This window comes from Gallinula chloropus (assembly GCF_964237585.1).
Source record: "Gallinula chloropus genome assembly, chromosome: 16".
NCBI classification, from domain to species: domain Eukaryota; kingdom Metazoa; phylum Chordata; class Aves; order Gruiformes; family Rallidae; genus Gallinula; species Gallinula chloropus.
In genome coordinates this window covers 10,828,199-10,848,016 of record NC_140101.1, presented here as the reverse complement: position 1 = coordinate 10,848,016, position 19,818 = coordinate 10,828,199, and the positions used below count along the sequence as shown (strand labels likewise).

General features: G+C 55.1%; 2 protein-coding genes across 2 annotated transcripts; one reads left to right on the top strand and one right to left on the bottom strand.

Annotated features, from left to right (window-relative positions):
* Positions 1-3,708: 3,708 nt before the first annotated feature.
* On the top strand, positions 3,709-8,414 carry LOC311197725 (neuritin-like; the record flags this gene model as incomplete). The annotated part of the gene is made up of 3 exons (XM_084271519.1): positions 3,709-3,976; positions 4,462-4,609; positions 7,787-8,414. 3 exons carry the CDS (start codon positions 3,709-3,711, stop codon positions 8,010-8,012), a joined length of 642 nt encoding a protein of 213 aa, XP_084127645.1. The 3' UTR covers positions 8,013-8,414.
* Positions 8,415-12,120: 3,706 nt separating this feature from the next.
* SYS1 (SYS1 golgi trafficking protein) lies at positions 12,121-14,420 on the bottom strand (the record flags this gene model as incomplete). The annotated part of the gene is made up of 3 exons (XM_084271594.1): positions 12,121-13,129; positions 13,709-13,776; positions 14,259-14,420. 3 exons carry the CDS (start codon positions 14,418-14,420, stop codon positions 12,889-12,891), a joined length of 471 nt encoding a protein of 156 aa, XP_084127720.1. The 3' UTR covers positions 12,121-12,888.
* Between the last annotated feature and the right edge of the window lie 5,398 nt (positions 14,421-19,818).

Here is a 19,818-nt window from a genome sequence, read left to right as displayed (position 1 = left end):
CCCCGGCTTCCCAGGGGCTCACGCAGCCCTAGTCCCTGCTGCAGGAATGGTATGTGTGGGTGCTGCCTGTGCAGAGTGACACACACCCAGGCCCCCGCTGCTGCAGCCCCTCCGTCCTGCCTTGCTGGGAGGGGGTTGGAAAAGCAGTGATATCATCAGCACGGAGCCTGACTCATCCCGGCTCTTCAGCACAAGCCGTGCTGCTCAGCAGGGCACCCATTTTATTCCCATTAAGCCAATGAGGGCAAACCAGCTCCACAGAAGGATTTATTGTCATTTATTTTTGTGTGTGGCCAGGCGTGCCTGCCCCTGGCCAAAAGGTGACAGAGGTGACGATGATATTGGTGGGCAGTCTCCAGTTCTAGTAGGGAGCCCTAAGAATAAGCCTTGCCAGATACCTGGAGGGTCTGCCTCAGCTGCTGGAGCATCCCTGCTTCACTCCCACCAGCACAGGCTGCTGGCACCAGCGTCACCAGCACTCACCCTACCTACTGGCGCCCAGGCCCTTGGGAGGTGTCCCCTGGAGATCCAGGTCACAAGCTCAAGTAGGAATGATGCCTCTTCTCCTCTCCATGACACAGAGCTCAGTTCCTGCCAAAAAGTCCCCAGGGGAGCCAGCATCAAAGTGCATCCATCATCACTGGGAGAAAATGCAACGTGACTTGTTCCTCCTGCCCTTTCCCCTTGGGTTTATCCCATCTATTAGAGGTTTGGGAGGTGAGGGTGGAGCTGCAGGCCTCTGGATGGAGCAGGGGAGGAGCCAGATGCTAAGGGAAAGGTGAAGCAGTGCCAGGCAGGTGAATCACTCATTGCTGGTGAAAATAGATCTTATTCTCTATGTGGACAGGGCTGAGAGAGAGCCACAGCTTGACTCAGTACGTTGTGGAGTCAAGATAAAAACAAGGCAAGGCTCCTTTCCAGTAAACGAGGCAAAGAAGCAGCCTTTGCCGGCGAAGCTCCAGTGAGTGGCCATCCTGCAGCTCCCTTAAAAGGGGTGATTTTAGCCCGGGACAGCGAGGAGCCAGAAAAGCAAAAAAACACCCTCTTTGGAATGTGGCTGCTGAGAAACGAGCAGCTCCACAGGGCCCGGGACAGCGAGGCAGGAGGAGCAGGAGGGGCAGGGTTGTGCTGAGGTGCTGCCTGGCCAGGATTCACAGCACCACTCAGTGGCACCATCTGATCAGGTCCTTGGCCGTGTCCTGCCCCATTGGAGGGGAGCCCAGTCCTGGAGCTAGTGATCCCTGCAGCGAGCTGGGTGAGGCTCCTGCTGAGCCCTGGGGATGTGATGTCCCCACGTGCCCAGGCTCCACATGTCCCTGATGCCCAGCTGCTGGCATGGGAGCCAGTGGAGCTGGGAGGTCATGTGTGAGTAGCAGGACACCCAGCCCTGGGTGAAGAAGAGGATTCCCAGAGCCAACACCTGGGCACCTTGGCCAACACCTGGGCAGAGCAAGGAGATGTCCCCTGTGGACTGGGGCAGGGGCAGGAGAGGAGAGGGAGGAGCCCACCCAGGTGCACGCTGCAGACCCCTGCCCTGGGAAACCTGAGCTCACAGGCTGGGAAGATGGTCTGGGCCCGAAGGCGATGGGGGACATTGGGTCTGGGGGGTCTGCAGCCCTAGCAGAGTGAACCCACTGGCACTGCCACGTGGGGATCTGGTGGGACAGAGGGCAGCCCTGGGATATTGGCTGTGGAAGTGGTTCTGCGCAAGCACTGGGCATCCCAATGTGGCTCACCCTGGCAGCCTGGGGTCCTGAGATCCCCTGAGTCCTGTTCCCCCATGGGGTGAGAAGCAGAGCCACAACCACCTCCTGCAGCCCCTGACATTTAAGGCGCAGGCTCCGCCTCTGTTTTGTGGTTAAACACCACTAGGTGAAGACAACTTTCCCCGACCTGGCAAAGTGCTGCTCATGGGCATCTCAGCACCCTGAGCAGGGCACAGTGGTGGGGAGTCACACTGGGGGAAGTGTGGGCACCAGCGAGCACCCTGGAGACATCCTACAGCTTCAGCTAGACAGCACCAGGAGATGTCTGGCACCATGCTGAGGACAAGACTGGGCTGTGAGAGACCCCCAGGGCCAGAAGCATCGTGGAGGAGAGGAGGAGCTAACCCACCTTGCAAGGTAGGGACAAGCGCTCACATCTGCCTCGCTGCTTCTTGCCAGCCTGTGAGCCCTGCCGCAGGGCCAGCCAGGTTCTCCTCCTCTCAGAGGATGCTGTCAGGAGCACTCCTTCCCTGGGGACCCTGAGGGTGGGAGCAGGGTGGTTGATTCCCCAGGGAAGCATCATTCCCCCTCATCCACCTCTGCAGCCAATGTGCCCTCACTGGCCCTTCCTACCACCACCCAGGAGCCATTGGCTGCAGGTGTGAATCCCTGTGACTGCATCGAAGGGCAAGAGGCAACTGGAGGAAGAAGGGAGAGAGGGAGGGAGGGAGGGAGGGAGGGAGGAAGGTGGTGGGGACAGAGGGGTGCGGCTGTGGCTGAGTGCAGCGTGTGTGTGCACATGCACAAAGCCTTGTCTGAGTTGAACCATCCTGAGCTTTTTTAGCTCATGCTTAAACCCAGGAGTCCCTGGCATGTGCTGATGGCAGCACAGGGTGTCCACTCCCTGGTGCACGCTGGGCACAGGTCCTGGCCTGGACTCCCCCCTTACCATGCCCAGCGATGCCATGTCCCACTGCCACCAGCACCCAGAGGCCGGGCAGGGATGAATCCCCCCCTGTGTCTGTCTGTAGTGGGCTTGCTGGCTGCTCGAGGGACAGTGCAAGAGCAAAGGAGCCAGTTCTGGAGCTGGCCCTATGCCCCGGCCCTTCTGTGGCTGGGACCTGCTCGGGGCATCTGTGCTGCCATCTGCCCCTCGAGATGAGGGGGGCAGGTGCTGGGCTGGCAGATCCCCTCTGCCCACCCCGGGGTCTGGGCTGCCCCTGCCCCCTTCCCTGGGCGCAGAGGGGTGCTCAAAGCACCCCCCCAAGAGCTGCAGGGCTGGGTGCTGGGCTCAGGCAGGGGAAGCCCACTCTCAGCTGAGCCTCCAGATCTGTCACCTCTGTCACCTGCAGCTCTGTCAGCTCTGGATCTAAGGGAGCTGCTCGTGACGCATCTCTGCAGCCTCCGGGAAGAGCTGCCGGTGGGGGCAGGACTCTGCCCGATGCAGGGTTTGCTCCTTTCATGCTACAGTTCAGTGTTTCATTGGTCTCGAGGGGTAGCAAAGGTCCTTCAGAGTTCCCTGTGGAGCTGGAAGCCATTCAGGGCTCTGTGCCATCCCCAGCTACACAGCAGTCACAGAGTTTTGGTGTCCAATCGCTTCTGGCTGCTGGGGCTGGAGGTGGCTGGGAATACTGGGACAGCCTCTCCAGGGGCAGGGGGTCCCTGAGCACAGGGAGGGTCCCGCTTTCAGAGGGGACACCAGCTGGCCTGTTCCCAGCCCCAAACTCCAGAGCAGTGCAGGCTTCCCAGAGCGATGGCAGGGATGGAAATCCAAAACAGAGCAATCCTTGCCCTGCCCAAGTGCCCCCTCATAGGGGTGACACGGGGAGTGGGCAGCACAGTCTGGGGTGGAGGGGGGGTGAGGCTGTGGGGGGCTCTGGGGAGAGGGTGCTGGTGCAGGGGTGCCGTGGGTGCAGGGTCCCTGGCTGTGGGGAGCTGTGAGCGCTGAGGGGTACGATGCTGGGGGGGCAGGGGTACGGGACCCAGGGAGCCACGGGGCGCGATGGGTCCGGGGGTGCGTGATGCGGGCATGGGGCTGCCCCCGGCGCTCATTAGCCACGGCCCAGCCCCCTCGTTAATTAGCGGCGGCCGAAGCCGCTCATTAGCGGCGGTCGGGGCTGGGCGCACTCTCCGTGTAGGCGGGCGAGGAGAGCTGCCGGCATCGGGCTACCGGCAGCAGCAGCAGCAGCGGGGCTGGAGCCCGAGCCCGGCCGGAGCCGGCGGCGGGATGGGACAGGGTCGTGGCACGGCCGTGCTGCTCGTCACCCTGGGTAAGGCTGCTGGGGAGGGATGGGGGTCCCCGGACGGAGGGTTGGGGTCCCCGGACGGAGGGTTGGGGTCCCCTGGAGTCCCGGGGCATGGGGGGGTGCTGCGGGGTCCCGTCCCTCCTCCCTGGGTCGGTGCTGTGTGTCTCTCCCCGGTGAGTGCTGGCTGCGGGAGTCAAGCTGGCTGTGCCCCCCATGCCTGCCCTGGGCCAGTGGGGTCGGTGCTGGGTGCAGCTGGGACAGGCTGGGAGTGGGGTACCCCGAGGGCCCCCGTGTCGGCTGCGGGCCCCGGCAGAGCGGCTGTTTCGGGCTCTCTGCACACCCAGGCAGGGCTGGGCAAGGGACAGTGTGTGGGATGTGTGTGTGTGTCCTGCTGGAAGGGGAGCTGGCTGTGCCTGGGTGCTCAAGGGGTGCCCAAGGCAGTGCAGGAGGGAGGTGGGGTCTGTCCCCATAGGTGTGGGGGCTGACACTCTCCCCTTGGCACCTGGCAGGGCACCTGGCTGGGCTGCTGGCCTCGGGAACCACCTGCGCCAGCGTTTACCGAGGCTTCTCGGACTGTGTCCTCAAGCTGGGGGAGAACATGGCCACGTACGAGGAGGCGGATGGCATCGAGCTGCAGGGCTTGCACCGAGTCTGTGGGTGAGTACGGCCCTGGACAGCCCCCTGTATGTCCCAACCAGTCCAGCCCCTGGCCAAAGCAGCAGCCCCCCCCCGAGCAGGTGGCACAGAGTCCTGTCCAGGAGGGTTGTGACTCTCTCCAGAGGAGATTCTGCAGCCTCTCTGGGCAGCCTGTCCCAGCGCTCTGTCCCTCTTGCAGTGAAGGAGTTTGTCCTCATGTTGAGATGGACCTGCCTGTGTTCCAGCTTGTCCCTTGTCCTGTCTCTGGGCACCACTGGAGGGAGCCTGGCACCATCCTCTTGAAACCCACCCTGTAGGTATTAGGAAGCATTGATCAGATCCCACCTCTGCCTTCCCTTCTCCAGGCAAACAGACCCAGCTCTCGCAGCCTCTCCTCATGAGAGCCAGCAAGGCAGGGCAAGCAACTGGTGCTCCTGCTGAGGCAAGCAGAGGGTCTCCAGCCCAAAGAACAACCTTTGGTTGCAGCCAGAGGTGGAAAACACTTCAACAAAGCTCCTTTTGCTCAAGGGAATGGAAAAGTCAATGCCCCCCATTTCTGAAGATGTATTTCATTCCATGTGTTGCCCTGCCAACAACCATGCTGATGAGTATTGGGCTGTGACTTGCTCTCACGGGACAGCCTGAGGATGAAAGTCCTATCTGGGCTGTGGCTGAAGGCTGGGTTGAAACAGGTCCTGCTCTGCTTTGGGCTGTAATATGCAGGGTTTTGGACTTAAAATTAGATTATTATATTTTTTTACAGGCTCTGGGGCACTGACCATCACAGGGCCTGTCCTGTGATCTTCCCAGCCAGCTGGGCTGGGGATCTGCAGCTTCTGAGACATGCCAGCTTCTCCTGCTGGTCCTGGTGCACAGCTCGCTGGGTTTGCTATGGCTTGAGGAAAGAAGTTATGAAGTCACAGCTTTGTGCCAGAAAATATTTATGAGTTATTGGTCTTTAACCCTTAGCCTTCTCCAGTGCTGTCTCCTTTCTTGGTGCCATGGTTCCCTCTGGCAGCACTGGTGAGGGATGGACACTGAGCTGGTGTGGGGCTTGTGTGCTGCCCTGGAGCTGGCCTGGGCAATGCTCCTGACAGCGGCCTGCCTGGCTGAGCAGACGGAGGCTGTGGAGGGTGAAACACTGGGAATTGCCACTGTGGCTGAAAGCAGAACCAGGCAGGAGCTGCCATCCCCCTCTGCCTCCCCCCAGTCATCCTTTGCCTGAAGACACAGGCCGGTTTAACCCTCGCCTGGCAGAGCCGCCTTCTGCCGCTCCCGCAGCGTGGGCCTGAGCACAGGAGGTACCTGGGCTGGCACCAGCTTTTCTCATTATCTGGGGCCATTTATTCTGCCAGAGTGACTCTGTTTAATGAACTCGCTCCCAGCTGGCGTTCTGACGTGAGCCTGGTAGGAGATCTAGCGGAGCACTCAGGTCTGTGTGTCCACACAAGGTGGTGTCTCCAGCGCAGGGCACTTGGACACAATCCCCTGTGCAGGGTCCCTGCTCTGTTGGGCTGTGTCCCCTTCCCAGGGAACGTGTGCCTGCTGTTTGGCAGGGTGGGGAACGGGGCAGAGCAAATGCTCTTGTCCTCCAGGTCATCCCCAGCCTGGAGGTGGTGCCCAGCTCACATGGGATGGCAAAACTGAGGCAGAGGGGAGGGCAGGAGGGTACCTGGGAGTGTGAGGCACTGGGTATGTGGGCTGGCAAAGGCCAGGGAGCTGGCTGGTGCTGGTTCCTGCCTTGTACTGTAGCTGGGATGTACTGCTCCGGAGAAGCTGCAATAACACGTGCTGTTGTGAAGCTCTTTTCAGGTAAAAAAGCCCAAGCCCTCCCTCTGAAAGAAGCCATGGCGTAAGGTTAGTGGGAAGTGTGGCACAGAGCCTTACCTATCCCTTGAGGAAGTGTTTGTTTTGGAGAGGAGCCACTTCCAGAGGAGATGGCCCATGGCATTTGCTGAGACTTTTGGGCTCCTGCTCTTCTATCTTGTGGGTCTGTCCCTACAAACCAGAGACCTTGCCTGTGATTTCAGCTGTGTTGGGATTTAGGGATGTGCCAGGGCACTGCAGCCACCTGCCAGGCTGTGGGGGCTCTTCCCCATTGCAGCACCTACAGCAGCCTTTGGGGGCTTTGATACAGCAGCCAAAAAAAAAAAAAAAATCAAGCAGGAACACTCATTCTTGTTCTGTCTGTATTGGGTGGAGGGAAATGGCCCAGTATGGTACCTGCTGTCCTGGTCCCAGACAGCTGGTGCTCACCCCTTGCTGCTCAGCTTGATGCTTGTGTGATACAGCTTGTAGGAGATGGCTTCTGAGAGCCACTGGAAGGAGCTCAGGGATGGGATAAACCTTGGTAGGCTGGACACTGCTCTGGTTAAATGCAGCATGGGGTTGTTCCATGTGGCACTGACCCCAGCATGCCGGACCAGTGGGATGGTGTCCACTGCACCCTGCCTGGGAGAGCCTTTCCCAGGGGCTGTGCTTTTCAGCTCTGTTCCTGCTGGGATTTCTTCCCTGTCTGGTTCTAGCTCTGGATTTGGGGGGGGGATCCAAGTGGCTGTACCCAGGGGAGGCAGCCAAGGGGCTTTCAGCAAGCAGCTCCCGGTGTGTTACCGCAGCACCACAGGTTACCTCTGCATGTCTTGTTTTCCCTTGGTGCTCCCAAGAACCTCTTTCCATTGAACGGCTTCTACTCATGCAGGGTGATACCCAGCAGAGAAACGGAGATGTGTCTGCTGGGAACATGGTGAATAACTCCTCTCCCCCTGCCCACACCTGAGCTCTAAAGCTCTGACTGTCTGTGGGGGATGCTGTCCTTCTCCTCGCTTTGTGCTCGCGCTTCGCCCTTGACTCAGCTCGGGGAAGGCGCTGAGTGAAGCACGCTCAGCCTTTGTTCACAGCCCGTTTTAGACACTCAGGGTGGTTGGTGCCAAAGGGAAACAGTTGTTGTTGGAAAATAATGGGTTTTATTGACTTTCAGAGAAGGGTGGGTGGAGGGGAAAAAAAGAGTCTGGAATAATTTCAGTGTGTTTTGATGTTTAGAATCTCAGAGAGACGATGGAGGAGATGACTGGTAGGGGGAACTCATGCAGAACGTGGAGGTGGCTGCAGCTCAAAGGGTGGGCTTGGGGCAGCAAGGGGCTGCCCGGCTCCTTCGTGCTATGCCAAGGGACTGATGGTGCCATGTCTCCCCTGCTGCAGGTACTGGGATGAGTTTCACTCGTGCGCCCTGACAGCGCTCTGGGAGTGCCAGAAGGAAGCAGCAGCCATCTGGGACATGCTGAGAAGGGAGTCTCAAAAAATCAAATTTCAGGGCAGTTTGTTTGACCTCTGCAGCCCCAGCACAGCCCAAAGCTTTGCCTGGATCCACGTTCCCAACGTCTCTGTCCTTGGCATCCCCCTTGTCATCACCTGGCTGAACATATAGACTGCAGCTCTGGAAGTATCTCACAAGGGTGGTGGCAGCGTGTGTCACAGCATCTTTCTGGTCACTTTCCCAAACCTTGGAGGGATACACTGTGCAGTGCTCAGCAGACACTTGGCTCCATCCTATGCCAATGAGATGGGAAGGGATCGACAGCATCTCCTGGGCTTTGCTGTTTCTCTGGAATTTGGAGCAGCGCCTGTCCCTTTCTGCCTCCAGGTACAGGTGCTGATCTGGCTGGCTGCAGAATTTGGGAACTTGTGGGTAGAGGGCAGAGGATTTGGGGAACAGTGAGGTATTAGTTGTGAACACTGGATTCTTCTGCACTTTCCTACAGCTACTGGAAAGAAACCTCTTTGCTTGGCTGATTCCACCAGATCATCTCCATGTTTTCTGATTTGGGCACTGAAAACAAGACAGACATTTTTACCACCAATTTGTGAGGTGAAGGGGACAGTGTGTGACCTGTTGAAGGCAGAGAGCAGTCCTTACTGTCTGGTACTGCCTTTTCTTTTGTGGATATGGCAAAACGCCTGCTGAGGAATAAACTGGTGCATGACTTCTCCTGCACACATCAGGACTCCTGTGTCACTCCTGTGTCACTCCTGTGCTATGTGTAAACCCCTTTCCGAAGGAAATAGATGGCAAAAATATTTAGGGGAAGAGCAAGAGTCCATCTATCAGGACAAAAAGGATGTGTAACAACTCTTTTGCTTTAAAGCTTTCCCCAAGGTGCCTGTAAGCAGCTTGGTGGGTGGCAGCATGTTAATTCCAGAGTATTAAAGTTTGCTTGGTAGAAATTATTCTTCCCATCTCTTGTTTGATAGGTCAGTCTCTTCTTGTCTCCCTTATGGCTCAGTGTTGCTGGTTTTGCAGCTTCAGTAGGAAGATGAAAATATTTGAAAGACAGAGGGGCTTTTTTTGGCTACATTAGAAAAACAGGATGATGTTTCTGGGCTGTACAAAGCAGTTCTGTGTTTCAAGGGTGCTACTGCTGCTCTGTGCCTTGCCTGGGGTATGTCTGCCCAACTTTTCTAGATGTCACACACCACTTTGGCTGTTCCCAAAAATTGTCTGGCCCCATACCAGGGCACTAGCTTTGCCTTCAGCAGGGGCAGGCAGCTGTGAACAGTGAAGGGTAGTCCTGTGCAGAGCTGGAAGCTCGTGGCTCCTTATGGTCCTGAGATGTGGAATGAAGACCTTGTGCTGGTGCTGAGCACTGCTACTGCCAGAGTGGACACAGCCCTAGACAGCACCAGCAGGTTCTGAAATGCATTTTCAGGTTTTGAGACCACCACTTTAAAGTGTGAGCAGTGGATCTGGGGCCCTGCTAGCCCAAGAGATCCTGCTGGATGCATCCCAAGCATGTGGGCAAGCCTCTCCAACAGCAAAACATCTCTTTGGTGGTGGTGCTGGGTTTTTAATGATGGGTCACACTGCTCTCCCTTGGCATGCACATGTTCATCCTCTTACCTTCCTTACTGTGTACACTTACTTCCTTACACTGCTCCTGCACCAGCTGGTGAGTAGGAATAGATGGAGGCACATTCCAAGATAGAAGTCAGGGAGGAGCAGCTGGTGCTCCGACAGTGCCTTGGTGTGAGACACCTCAGCACAAGCACCTCGGCTCTCTACGGACACGCCAGTTACTCACATACTTGGCATCTCGGGCACAGAGCCTTGTGGTGAGCAGCAGAGGAAGGGTGAACCTTTCACTGCAGGACCTGGAGGGAACCACTCAGCTGCTTTCTCTTTTTACTCTGCTCCCACACAGTGTAGCTGTTTGATCCTGTTCAGCTCTCCCCCAGCCTCTCTTCTCCTGCCTGTGGTGCGTAGCAGGTGGGCACAGTGCACGACTGAGGCTGGAGTCCTGTACCTGCTCTTTGTCTACGTTTTTAATGCCTTTAGAAAAACAAGTGAGCACAGCCCCCCCAAGCCTTAGCTTCTCTTACAGTTTGGCATCTTCCTCCCTGTTAAAATTTTCTATTTTTTATTGGGGAAAGTGAATGTAAAAGCCTCAGCTAAGATCTCCAAGCTGTCCTCTTCTTGTGGAGCCGTGGATGCGGATGGCTGGCTGACACTGCTGCGGTCCATAAGAGGAGCAGGTGTTGGTGTGTATCTTCCCTGGAAGCAAATCCCTCAACTATTGCACACCAAACCCAAAGATTCATTAAGAAACAAAGACCATCTGCCACCACTCTGGAATAGAGCAGCAGATGATTATTTTTAAAGCCAAAGGTGCTCTGACTGAAAGCACGTGAGTGAAAATCAGGCCTCACAGTAAGGGACTGATGAGTTTCACAGGATCCCTCAACTGACAGTTTGTTTATAGGTGAACTTTGACTAGGACAATTACAGCAGATTTCATTTTTTTACAACAGTAATTTACAGATTCTGTCCTCAAAGGCAACATCAGCAAAGTCCCAGAGAGCATCTCTGATCTGACATACTTCATGCTGACACAGTGCAGCTCATTGAGTGTCCCACAGACTCAGCGTTAAATCTGCACTCGTCAAAGATCTTTCTCCTGGCCTTGCTCCGAGTCTCTTCCAACACAAAGCTGTACCCAGATTTCAACCCCAGCCCTGCAAGGAGGCAGCTGAGGTGGGTATAGGTGAGGAGGTAAGTGCTCTTTGGTCCAAAGTTTTCTTCCCTCCTCTTACTGGGCAACAAAGATAGCACCTTGTTAATGGGGTCACACAGCACCTCTGGGCTCAGCTGCCCACTCTCCTTCAGAAATGGGATGAATGTGCCTTTCCCTCTGCTCAGATTTGCTGTAATTAGTCTTTTAGCTCATGCTTTAAGGCCACCCTTGAAGAACACAGGAGTTCACACTGCACTTTGGTATGGTATTAAGCCCACAGAGTTTCCCTGTGCAAGACTGGGCTGTTCTTCCTCATTAATAGTAACAAACAACAGGGGAGGACAAAGTGACCCTGAGAGTGTCTTAAAATATGAGGGACACCAAGCCAGTGTTTGTCAGCCCCGAGGCAGAGCGTGCCTTCTGCTGTGCACACCCAGCCCAAGCACAGCAGTGCGCTTGCAGCTCTTTTCTGAAGGAGATACTGGCACCTACTGGAAGACCAGTTTATCTCTGGGCTGAAGGTGACTGGGAGAAAGGCAAGTGTCCTCCTCTATGGGAAACGAGTAGGTGTTGAGAACGGATGCACTGACTGCAGAGCTGCAGGGGAAGCTCTAGGATGTGACCTCTGACAGCCCCTGAGCAAGCCCTGGTTCCTGCCCAGAAGAGTCTTGTGTCAAGTCTTCCCCTCAAAGACTGCTGCTGTTCTGAAACGGTGCTTAAAGGGGGCTGGGTCAGCCAGAGGTCCTAGCAAAGTCTCAGAACATAAAACCTTCTGGCTAAAAAAACCATGTAACTGGCAATCCCCCTCTGTGGCAGAGCAGCCAGGTGTTAAAACACCAGGGTGTTATCCTGCCACAGGTTAGAGGCCCCAGTGCTGGCTCCCCCAGTAACAAAAGTCAGAAGAACAGCTTCAAAGAGTTTATCAGCTTCTGCATCTCAAATCACCCCTCTGGTGCTCAGCAAGCTGAATTTAGCAGGTTTATGTGAATGAATACTTAGACATGTTAACATACAAAGGGAAGTTACTGCAGTAAGATGCTGCACAGGGGAAAAATGTGTCTTTAGAACTGGTTTTGCCCTTGTTTGGTGTGGTACGAACTGGCCACCCCTTGGCAGGAGCCAGGCAGGATGCAGGTCTGCTGGCCTGGGCTGCAGGATCTGGAGGAGCTGCTCTGCTTTGGCCCCCTCACAGTCAGGTGCTGTCCCTGCCTGCCCACAGGGGAGGTTCGTGTCAAGTGCCTCTCAGCAGCGGCACATCCTGTTATTCTGAGGAAAAAGCAGCAGTCTCACACTTAGCTAAACATCACCTCAACCAGACCAGATCTGTTCTAGACTTTGTGGGCTCGACAGGAAGACCCAGACAAGTGGGAAGAGCGGCACAGCTCCAGCACACCTCTGCAGGCTTCCCCAGGGCAGCTCTGAGCTCGGGCTGAACACGCAGAGACCCGACACCCGTCCTGAAGCACAGACTATGCTGACTGACTTCCCGACACAGCAATCACTGCAGCCTTCACTTCAGAGCAGAGGTATGAAATATTTATTGTAGGAAACTCTGCACGCCCTAGACAGCAGGCATCTTCCAGCCACGTGCTCTCTGGCCGAGTCCTCCTGTTGCTGTGACACAGACACTCATGGTATTCCTGGAAGCGCTCAGCTTCCCAGGAGAACTGTAACGTGCTCACAGCAACATAAAACTTTTATTATTACAAAAGATTTCTGCAGCAAACTGCTGCCTGATGTCTCTATGTATTAAACATGGAAACAGCAAACCAACCCATCTACATGTTACAGGTTATTTAGTGTCTCAGCTGGTGATTTGGGTAAGTACAACTATTTTCCTTCTCCCCATCCATTCATTTCCTTGACTTTTTTTTCCAACCAAAGCCCAACCAAGTTACAGATGGGAAGCAGCAGCTTCCAGCCCCAGCTCCCACAGGAGTTGCTGATCATTTTGTTACCCATATGGGGTGCTCCCTCATTTGTTCAATTCCAGATGCTCCTCACGCACCAAGCTCTGCTACCTGGCTTTTCAACAGTCTGGTTGGTGAAGAGCTCAAGAGAATACTTGCCATACAGTCACCTTAAATGCTTTGTGTTAACAAAATAAACATCTGCTCCTCCCCGCTGCTGGCAGAAGCCAAAGGAGATGCTCACACTCATGCAGCCACTGAGGTCCAAACAAAACCCCAAAACAAACCACCAAAAGTCTTAACAGACCTGCTGTGCTTCTTCAGTGATGATTCACTTGTGCTGGGAACAATGACACAATGCAGCATGTTGGTGCCAAGAGCGAGTCTATACATTGGATTTGGGGGCAGAATTGAGGGGGATTTCTCTGAGTTCTATCCTCATGCAGAGGTACTCCCCGATGGCAGCCATCAGCGCGGTGCACACGATGTGCACCAGCCACCACGTCAGGGTGGAGGGAAAGTGCGAGTTATAAATCCAGCAGCCCAGAAGGTGGAAGAAGTGAACTGTGACCGTGAAATCCAGGCACTGCTTCCCTCGGCGGATGAAGTACAGCAAGCCCAGAGCACTGCAAAGCAAGGACAGAGGTTAATAACTGCTCTGTACCTCCAGAAAAGGGGGTACAGCAAGAGCTATCAGTGACGATTGTTTAGCTGGTTTAAAACCTCTTAAATGTTTTAAGGATAGGTTGTTTCTGACCTCTCTCTCAGCCACTGCAGCAAGGCTTAAATGCTTATAGCTTTTTCATTACATGATAGCAGGGAAGTGTGCTTCTAGTGCAGACAGACAGGTGGGAATTTTTGAACTATCTCCCTCAGTGAACTTTGCCCAGTGGCAGGAGTCAAATATCTTCCTGTTTATAGATCAGTGTTTGCTGGGATCAGTTAATTCTAACTTTCAGGAAAATCTCTCACAGAAGCAAATCTCATTCCCAGCTTGGAAACTGAGGCCATGAAGTGAAATGACTGACCCTGGATGTAGAAATTCAGGAGTCAGCAGTTCCCAGGTGCCCTCAGCAGACATGTTCAACCTGGCACAGGACTTTCAGGAGGTGTTTAGAGAGAGACAGTAGGTCACACTGAATTCTCTTAAAGCTTAATGTCAAGAAAGAACAAGACACAGGTGCTCCAGCTGGTTGCTGACTTACCAGGTGAGTGCATTGAGGATGAAAGCCATCACGGAGAGCCTCCCAGGTGGGGTTGAGAAGCCTAAAATCTACACGTGACTATTAGTAGGAAACCACGGCACAAATCACAGCACACAGCCTCACAACCTCACGCATCAGCACGGCCCAGGAGCCTGAGCAGTTAAGGGCAGTCCTCCTCAGAGGGCTGTCCCTCTGACAGGGGGAGCTTATAAATGAGGGGCAGGTCCGTCCCTACACTGAGGGGTACACCTTATCGGTGCCTGGGGCTCTGGGCTCTCCACACCGGGGTTACCGGTACGGCTGGGGATGGGTGGGGGGCACCCACACCGGGCCACAATACGGCGGGGCGGGGTGGGGGGGGGCATCTACTCATAGGGAGGGGCCCACCTCCGCACTGGGGCACTCAGGCAGACCCGGGGGGGCAGGTAGCTGGGGAGGGGGAGGCCCGCCCCTCTCCCGGGGCCGCCCTACGCGGGGCGCGGGCTCCGTCTCGGCGCCGAGGAGCCCCCGAACAAGGCCTCCCCCTCCCCGGGCGGGCCCGCGCCCTCACCTCATCGCTGAAGACCTGGTGGAGGGAGGGCCCGCTGCTGCCCAGGGTGCCGAGGAGGGCGAGCCACAGCCCGAGCGAGCTGTAGTAGCCGGCCTGCAGCAGCACCATCTGCGCCACGATCAGCGCCGGGTCCCACACGTAGCTGCGGAACTGCGCCGCCATCGCCCGCCCGCCGCAACGCGCCGGATGTGGCGTTTGCCGCCGGCGCGGCAGCGCCCCCTAGCGTGGCGGAGGGCTCGGTGCGGCCTGCCGGGAGCTCGGGGCTGACCCCGGCCCCTCGCCCTCTGAACCCCGGCTGGGGCTCTGCGGGGAGGGGAGCGGGGTGTGTGTGTGTGTGTGTGTGTGTGTGTGTGTGTGTGTGTGATCATGTGTGTGGGGACAGTGCGGTGCCGCTGCCTCTGACCCCGCTGCCAGGCAGGTAAGCGCCCGGCCCCGGGGAGCTGAGCCAGCCGGTTGGCGCGGCCCGGCTCCGGGCGGGGCCGGGGGCAGCGCCTGGCAGGCCTCGCCGCGGGCAGGGGCTGAGGCGTCGCCCCGGGCGCCGGGCGGGCGGCCTGCGGAGGGAACGCGGCCTCCCCCAGCGGCCGCGGCGCGCCAGGGCTGGCAGAGCGCTGCCGGTCCGGGGTGAGCACCCGGCGCTTCTCACGCCGACGTGCTTTGGGCCTTCCCGGGTGCCTCTCGGTGCCGATCTGGGGCCGTGTCAGTGCGTTCGGTGCTTTGGCCGAGCAGCCCCTTGCTGAAGAAGGCGCAGATGCCGAATGTAGAATAAAGGGCTCTCCTGGGATGGTTCTGTTCCTCTCTAGGCCGATTCAGCCTTTGGGGAAAGGCTGAGGGAGCTGGGGCTGTTCGGCCTTGAGAAAAGGTGGCTGAGAGGGGACCTGGTCAATGGTTATCAACATCTGAAGTGTGGGAGACAGGAACGGCCAGCCTCCGTGGGCTGTGGGGACAGGACAAGGGGCAGTGGCCACAAGTTGGGGCATAGGAAGTTCTGCACCAGTATGTGGAAGAGCTTCTTCCCGGTGAGGGCGACAGAGCCCTGGGACAGGCTGCCCAGGGGGTGTGGAGTCTCCTTCTCTGGAGAGATTCCAGCCCTGTCTGGACACCGACTGGTGCGACCTGTCCTAGGTACCCTGCTTTGGCAGGGGAGTTGGACTCAATGATTTCTGGAGGACCCTTCCAACCCCTACAAGCCTGTGATTTTGTGATTCCCACATGCACAGAGGCTGTTGATAGCTGCTCCCCGGCTGTGCCTGTTCTAGCTTTAGGCCATAGGGCACCGAGGTGGTGTTATCAGTCCTGGTGTGCCCTGGCAGCACCTCTCTATTATCACACTGGTCATTTTTATTCCTCCTAAAACGGCCAGGTGCCAGAGTGCCTCGTGCTCTGCTGTTCCCTCTGTGATCTGCTTTTGACTGCTGGAGCTGGTTTTAGTTGCCTCAATGAGCTGGCCTGCTTGTTTGGCTTCAGATGTGAGAGTTGTCACTAACTGAATGCTAAAATCCCCAAGGCTGTGTGGGACAATGGAGAACCTCAGAGATAAGTCCTTCACTGGAAAGAGGTGAGGAGGCACCCCCAGGCTGCTCCGGTGGGTGGGGGAGTTGCACAGAGCTCTTGTCATCTGGAAAAGAGAGGGGGAGGACAAAAGAACCCAGCTTTTCTGGGAGGTGCTACTCACATCAGTTGTGGTGTGGAGTATTTCTGGCTATGGTAACTCAGATTGTGATCTCTGACATCTCTCGTGAGGCTTTTTCCATGTCCCCATATGGGAAATTCCAGATGCAGCTTTGCTGCATCCCTTCCCTTCCTCGTGTGGATGTCACTGTGCCGAGGCAGGTGTGACACACATTCCTCCCTATTCCCGGACCTGCCACTCCTAGAAAGGATTGTGCAAGGGAGAGGCGGTGTGTGGCGGATGTGGGCCACTGCTGGTGAGTTCTGACTTGGTCCTTCAGAGAACTTATCTCAGCAGAAGCTTACCAGCCTTAGCCAGTGCAGAAACAAACATGGGAAAATCCCAGCCCTATCAGAGCTGTCTGCTGCCAGCACCTTGCTGAGCATAAACTACAAGACTCAACACTTCCTCTGCTAACTCTTGGTAGAAATTGGTTTCCTTTCCTGAAATCTGCTCTGCTTGGTTCAGCAAGACATGCAAGCCACTGCTTAGATACTAATTTTCACTTCTCCCTTTCCTTTTCAAGCTTTATAGGACTGACTTTCCTTTGCCAGCAAAAATCATTTAGTCATAGATGACTCAAAGTGCAACCTAGCGTAAGGAAGGAGTGTTGGTGTAATTGCTGGGTGCCTTTCCACAGCCAGAGAGTCATCAGCAACAGTATTTCTGATTTGTTCAACAGTCCCTGGGATCACAAGACACGCGCTGGTGTTTTGGGAGGTGCTGACTCAAATTCCTTCTAAGTTTAAGACTCCTCCCTGCTCAGTGCGTGGCGGCTCCCCCCTGCCGTGTGCAGGTGGTGTAACCAGCAGGGACACAGGGAAGGGCTGTGGCACAGAGACACTTGTGCTGCGAGTCAGCTGCAGCCCGGTTCTGAGCTCATTTCCTGCCTGACTTTGCAGTGGCACATTGTATGGTCACGTCTGTTCATCTGCACTATGAATTCAGCTCTCCCTTGTCTTCCTCCTCAAGCTGCTTTGGCTAAGGGGGACTCTGTCCTTCTCCTGGAAGAGAGGATGTTTTTCCCACAGGAAGCCTAGTGGGAAGGGCTTGAAGTGGGCTTGGAGAACAGACGTTTTCTGGGCACCTTCCATTTACCTTTTCCTCTTTAGTTCAAACGAAAGTCAGAGAGGGCTGTGGAGGAAAGACGTGTGAAGGGGAGAAGGATGTTGAGACATGGAGATTGTGCTTTCTAGGGTGTCATAGTAGGTGCTGCTTGCCCAGCTTCTGGTTAGAATGTCCTTTTTTTAACCAGCTGACTGTTTTGTGCATGGCATCTGCGTGTCATGAAGAGCAGCAGGTGGAAGAAGTAGTGGCAACATGCCCAGGACATAGCGGATACCCTAAGAATGTACCCAGATCACATACAACTATTGTGGCCACTTCTTTATCAGGAGTGTGGAATAAGAATTCCCTATTTAGCCAGGGATTCTTTCCCTAAGAAATGGCTGTATAGGATAGTACTGGTTTTCCTCCTCAGGAATCATTGCCTATAGCAGGAAGCTGTTTGTGTAGGTGATCCATATTTTCCCAGGTGGTATGGACAGGCCACTGCTCTCTGAACTGACCTTTGCTGGGTCAGTTCCTGACCCCTCTTCCTTTCCCTCTTCCTAGGCAGGTGAGATTTGAGCTGAGGTGACCTTTGCCAAAGGGACAGTAAGGGTAAGACCATACACTTCCACAACAGCTCACTGTTAAGTAGCTCATCATGTGGGGTGAGAGTTCTCAGTCTCTCCTCTTCCTCTCCTCAGGCAGTGTGCAGGTGTGTTTTTCCACACAGCTCGAGCATACTGAACGGACTGTGGGAGCTGAGGTTTATTTAAAACTCTGCTTCAGGTTGTTCTGTGCCTGAGAATCCTGCTCTAAGCTAATTTTAAACCTGCCTTTAAGGACAATGCTGAGCTTGGCTGAAGAATCTCTTTTCCTGGCCCGTGCAGTAGCATTTATGATCTGGAATTGTGTAAAGGGCTCTGCGTGTGGCCCTCTCGAGATTACGCAGACATTTCTTTATGTGTCATGTAAAAATGTGATTTCCCCTCACCCTCCAAATTAATTGTACTTGGACACTCCCTCATTTCTCCTCCCAGCACATTTGTGCCATGTGCTGGGAACTGGCAGGTGTTTATTTTTATTTTCAATGCAAGACTTAGGTAACTGCTCGCTCCTGAACACTGGGTTAGGAACAATGGTGGCCAGCCTGCCCTGTTTCTCTGCCAAATGTCATTTTTAAATGGAGAAGGGAACTGACACACCTTGAATGTGAGAATTCATCACCCAGAACAAATGTGTGGCTCGATGTGTGTGTTATTTTTCTGCTTCTCTCCCTTGCAGTGGGGTTTCAGGAAAGCACATTTGGGTTGTGTGTGTTCTCTCCCTGGGCCCGTTTGTGCTGTCGCTCTCGGTCAGTGTCATATACACACGATTCTTCTGCATTATTCTGGAGAGAGAAGAATGTCAGTGGTTTGAGATGGGACAGCTGAAGGGCGAAATGAAGCAGGCTAATTTAAGTCATGGGTTTGCAGAACCATGTCATGGTTTTTGTGGCTGCATTTCCTCTCTTACGAACGCTCTTGAGATACGGTCACAGAAAGTGTCTGTGTGTCGGTGTCAGGGAGGTGGATCTACACCATGCGCTTTGAAAACATCATTGGTGGAGCTTTATTTGTTTCCAGAAGCCCAAGATTTCTGTTGGTTTGCTTGAAGGATTGTGTGTGCAGGAGTGACTCTGGTGTTTTGTGGTCCTTGGGCCACGTAGCCATAGTGGCTCCTCTATTCTGTGAAAGCAGAACTTCCCTCAGGGGGAAGACAGTGGCCTGTGTTACACAGGGGGACTTTTTGGTGGGGGTGTGGGTGTGTGTTGAGGGTTATGACGATCAGGAGTACTGTGTATTGTGCTTGTTTGAAGGGGAATTACCAGTTGTGGCCACAACACTGACAGCTGGTTTGTAAGCATCTTTGTGGTGGCTGCTTTACCTGGAAAGGGGTGTGGAGGGTCGTGGCCACACACACACACAAATACAGGTGGCATTTAGAGGGCTGGGGGGAGTGGGGTGCTTCTGGCTACCTTGTGCTGCTGAGGCTGTCTCCTGGCTGGCAGATGTTGTTACAGTATGGATGTCTTTGCACATTCAACCCAGCCACGTGCTCTTGTTCCTCCCTGTCTTCTGCAGGGTGTCCTGAGCTGGAGATCCGTTGGAGCTGGGCTCTCCAGCCACACCCAGAATGCCTTTTATCAGCTCTTCTTTGTGGTGAAGTGAGGGTAATAAGGAAAGGCACTAACCCAGCCCACAGCACAGACCCCTCCTTCATGTCCTTGGTGGCCTCGGATCCGGAGGTTAACTAGAGGTTAGTCCTGTACCTCTGCTGTCAGCAGCGATAAGTGGTCATGCTCTACAGGAAGCTCCACCACAACTTCCTTTAGGCTGGTTCCTACCCTTACCTGGATGTGTGCTGTCTGCAGAGCTTATTTTATTGTTTCAAACTCTGAGCAGCACTCCTTGTGACTTCCTGTGAAGCTGACCAGCTCTACAGCCAGTTCAGCAGGGTGCTGCCAGGAGATTCTCCTGCCAACGCTGATGTGTGCGAGCACAGACATTGAGGAGACCTCTTGGCATCAGCTCTCACCCTCTGTACCTATTAATCCACAAAGGAATAGGCAGCTGGGAAGGCTGCTTCACCTCAGGGATCTTTTTAGTTTGGAGGTTAGCTCGTTCGGGTGGGACAAGGGGAAGGCTACAAAGTGTTTTGGGAGAGCTTTGTAGCGCTGGAGTGGGCTGAGAACCAGATCGAGCAGAGTCTGGCAGCTGGGATCATGACACATGTGCTTTGTGGTCTGTGTGTTGCTTCCCCATTCAGAAGATATTTTATTCTCTACAAACCAGAGCCCAAGCA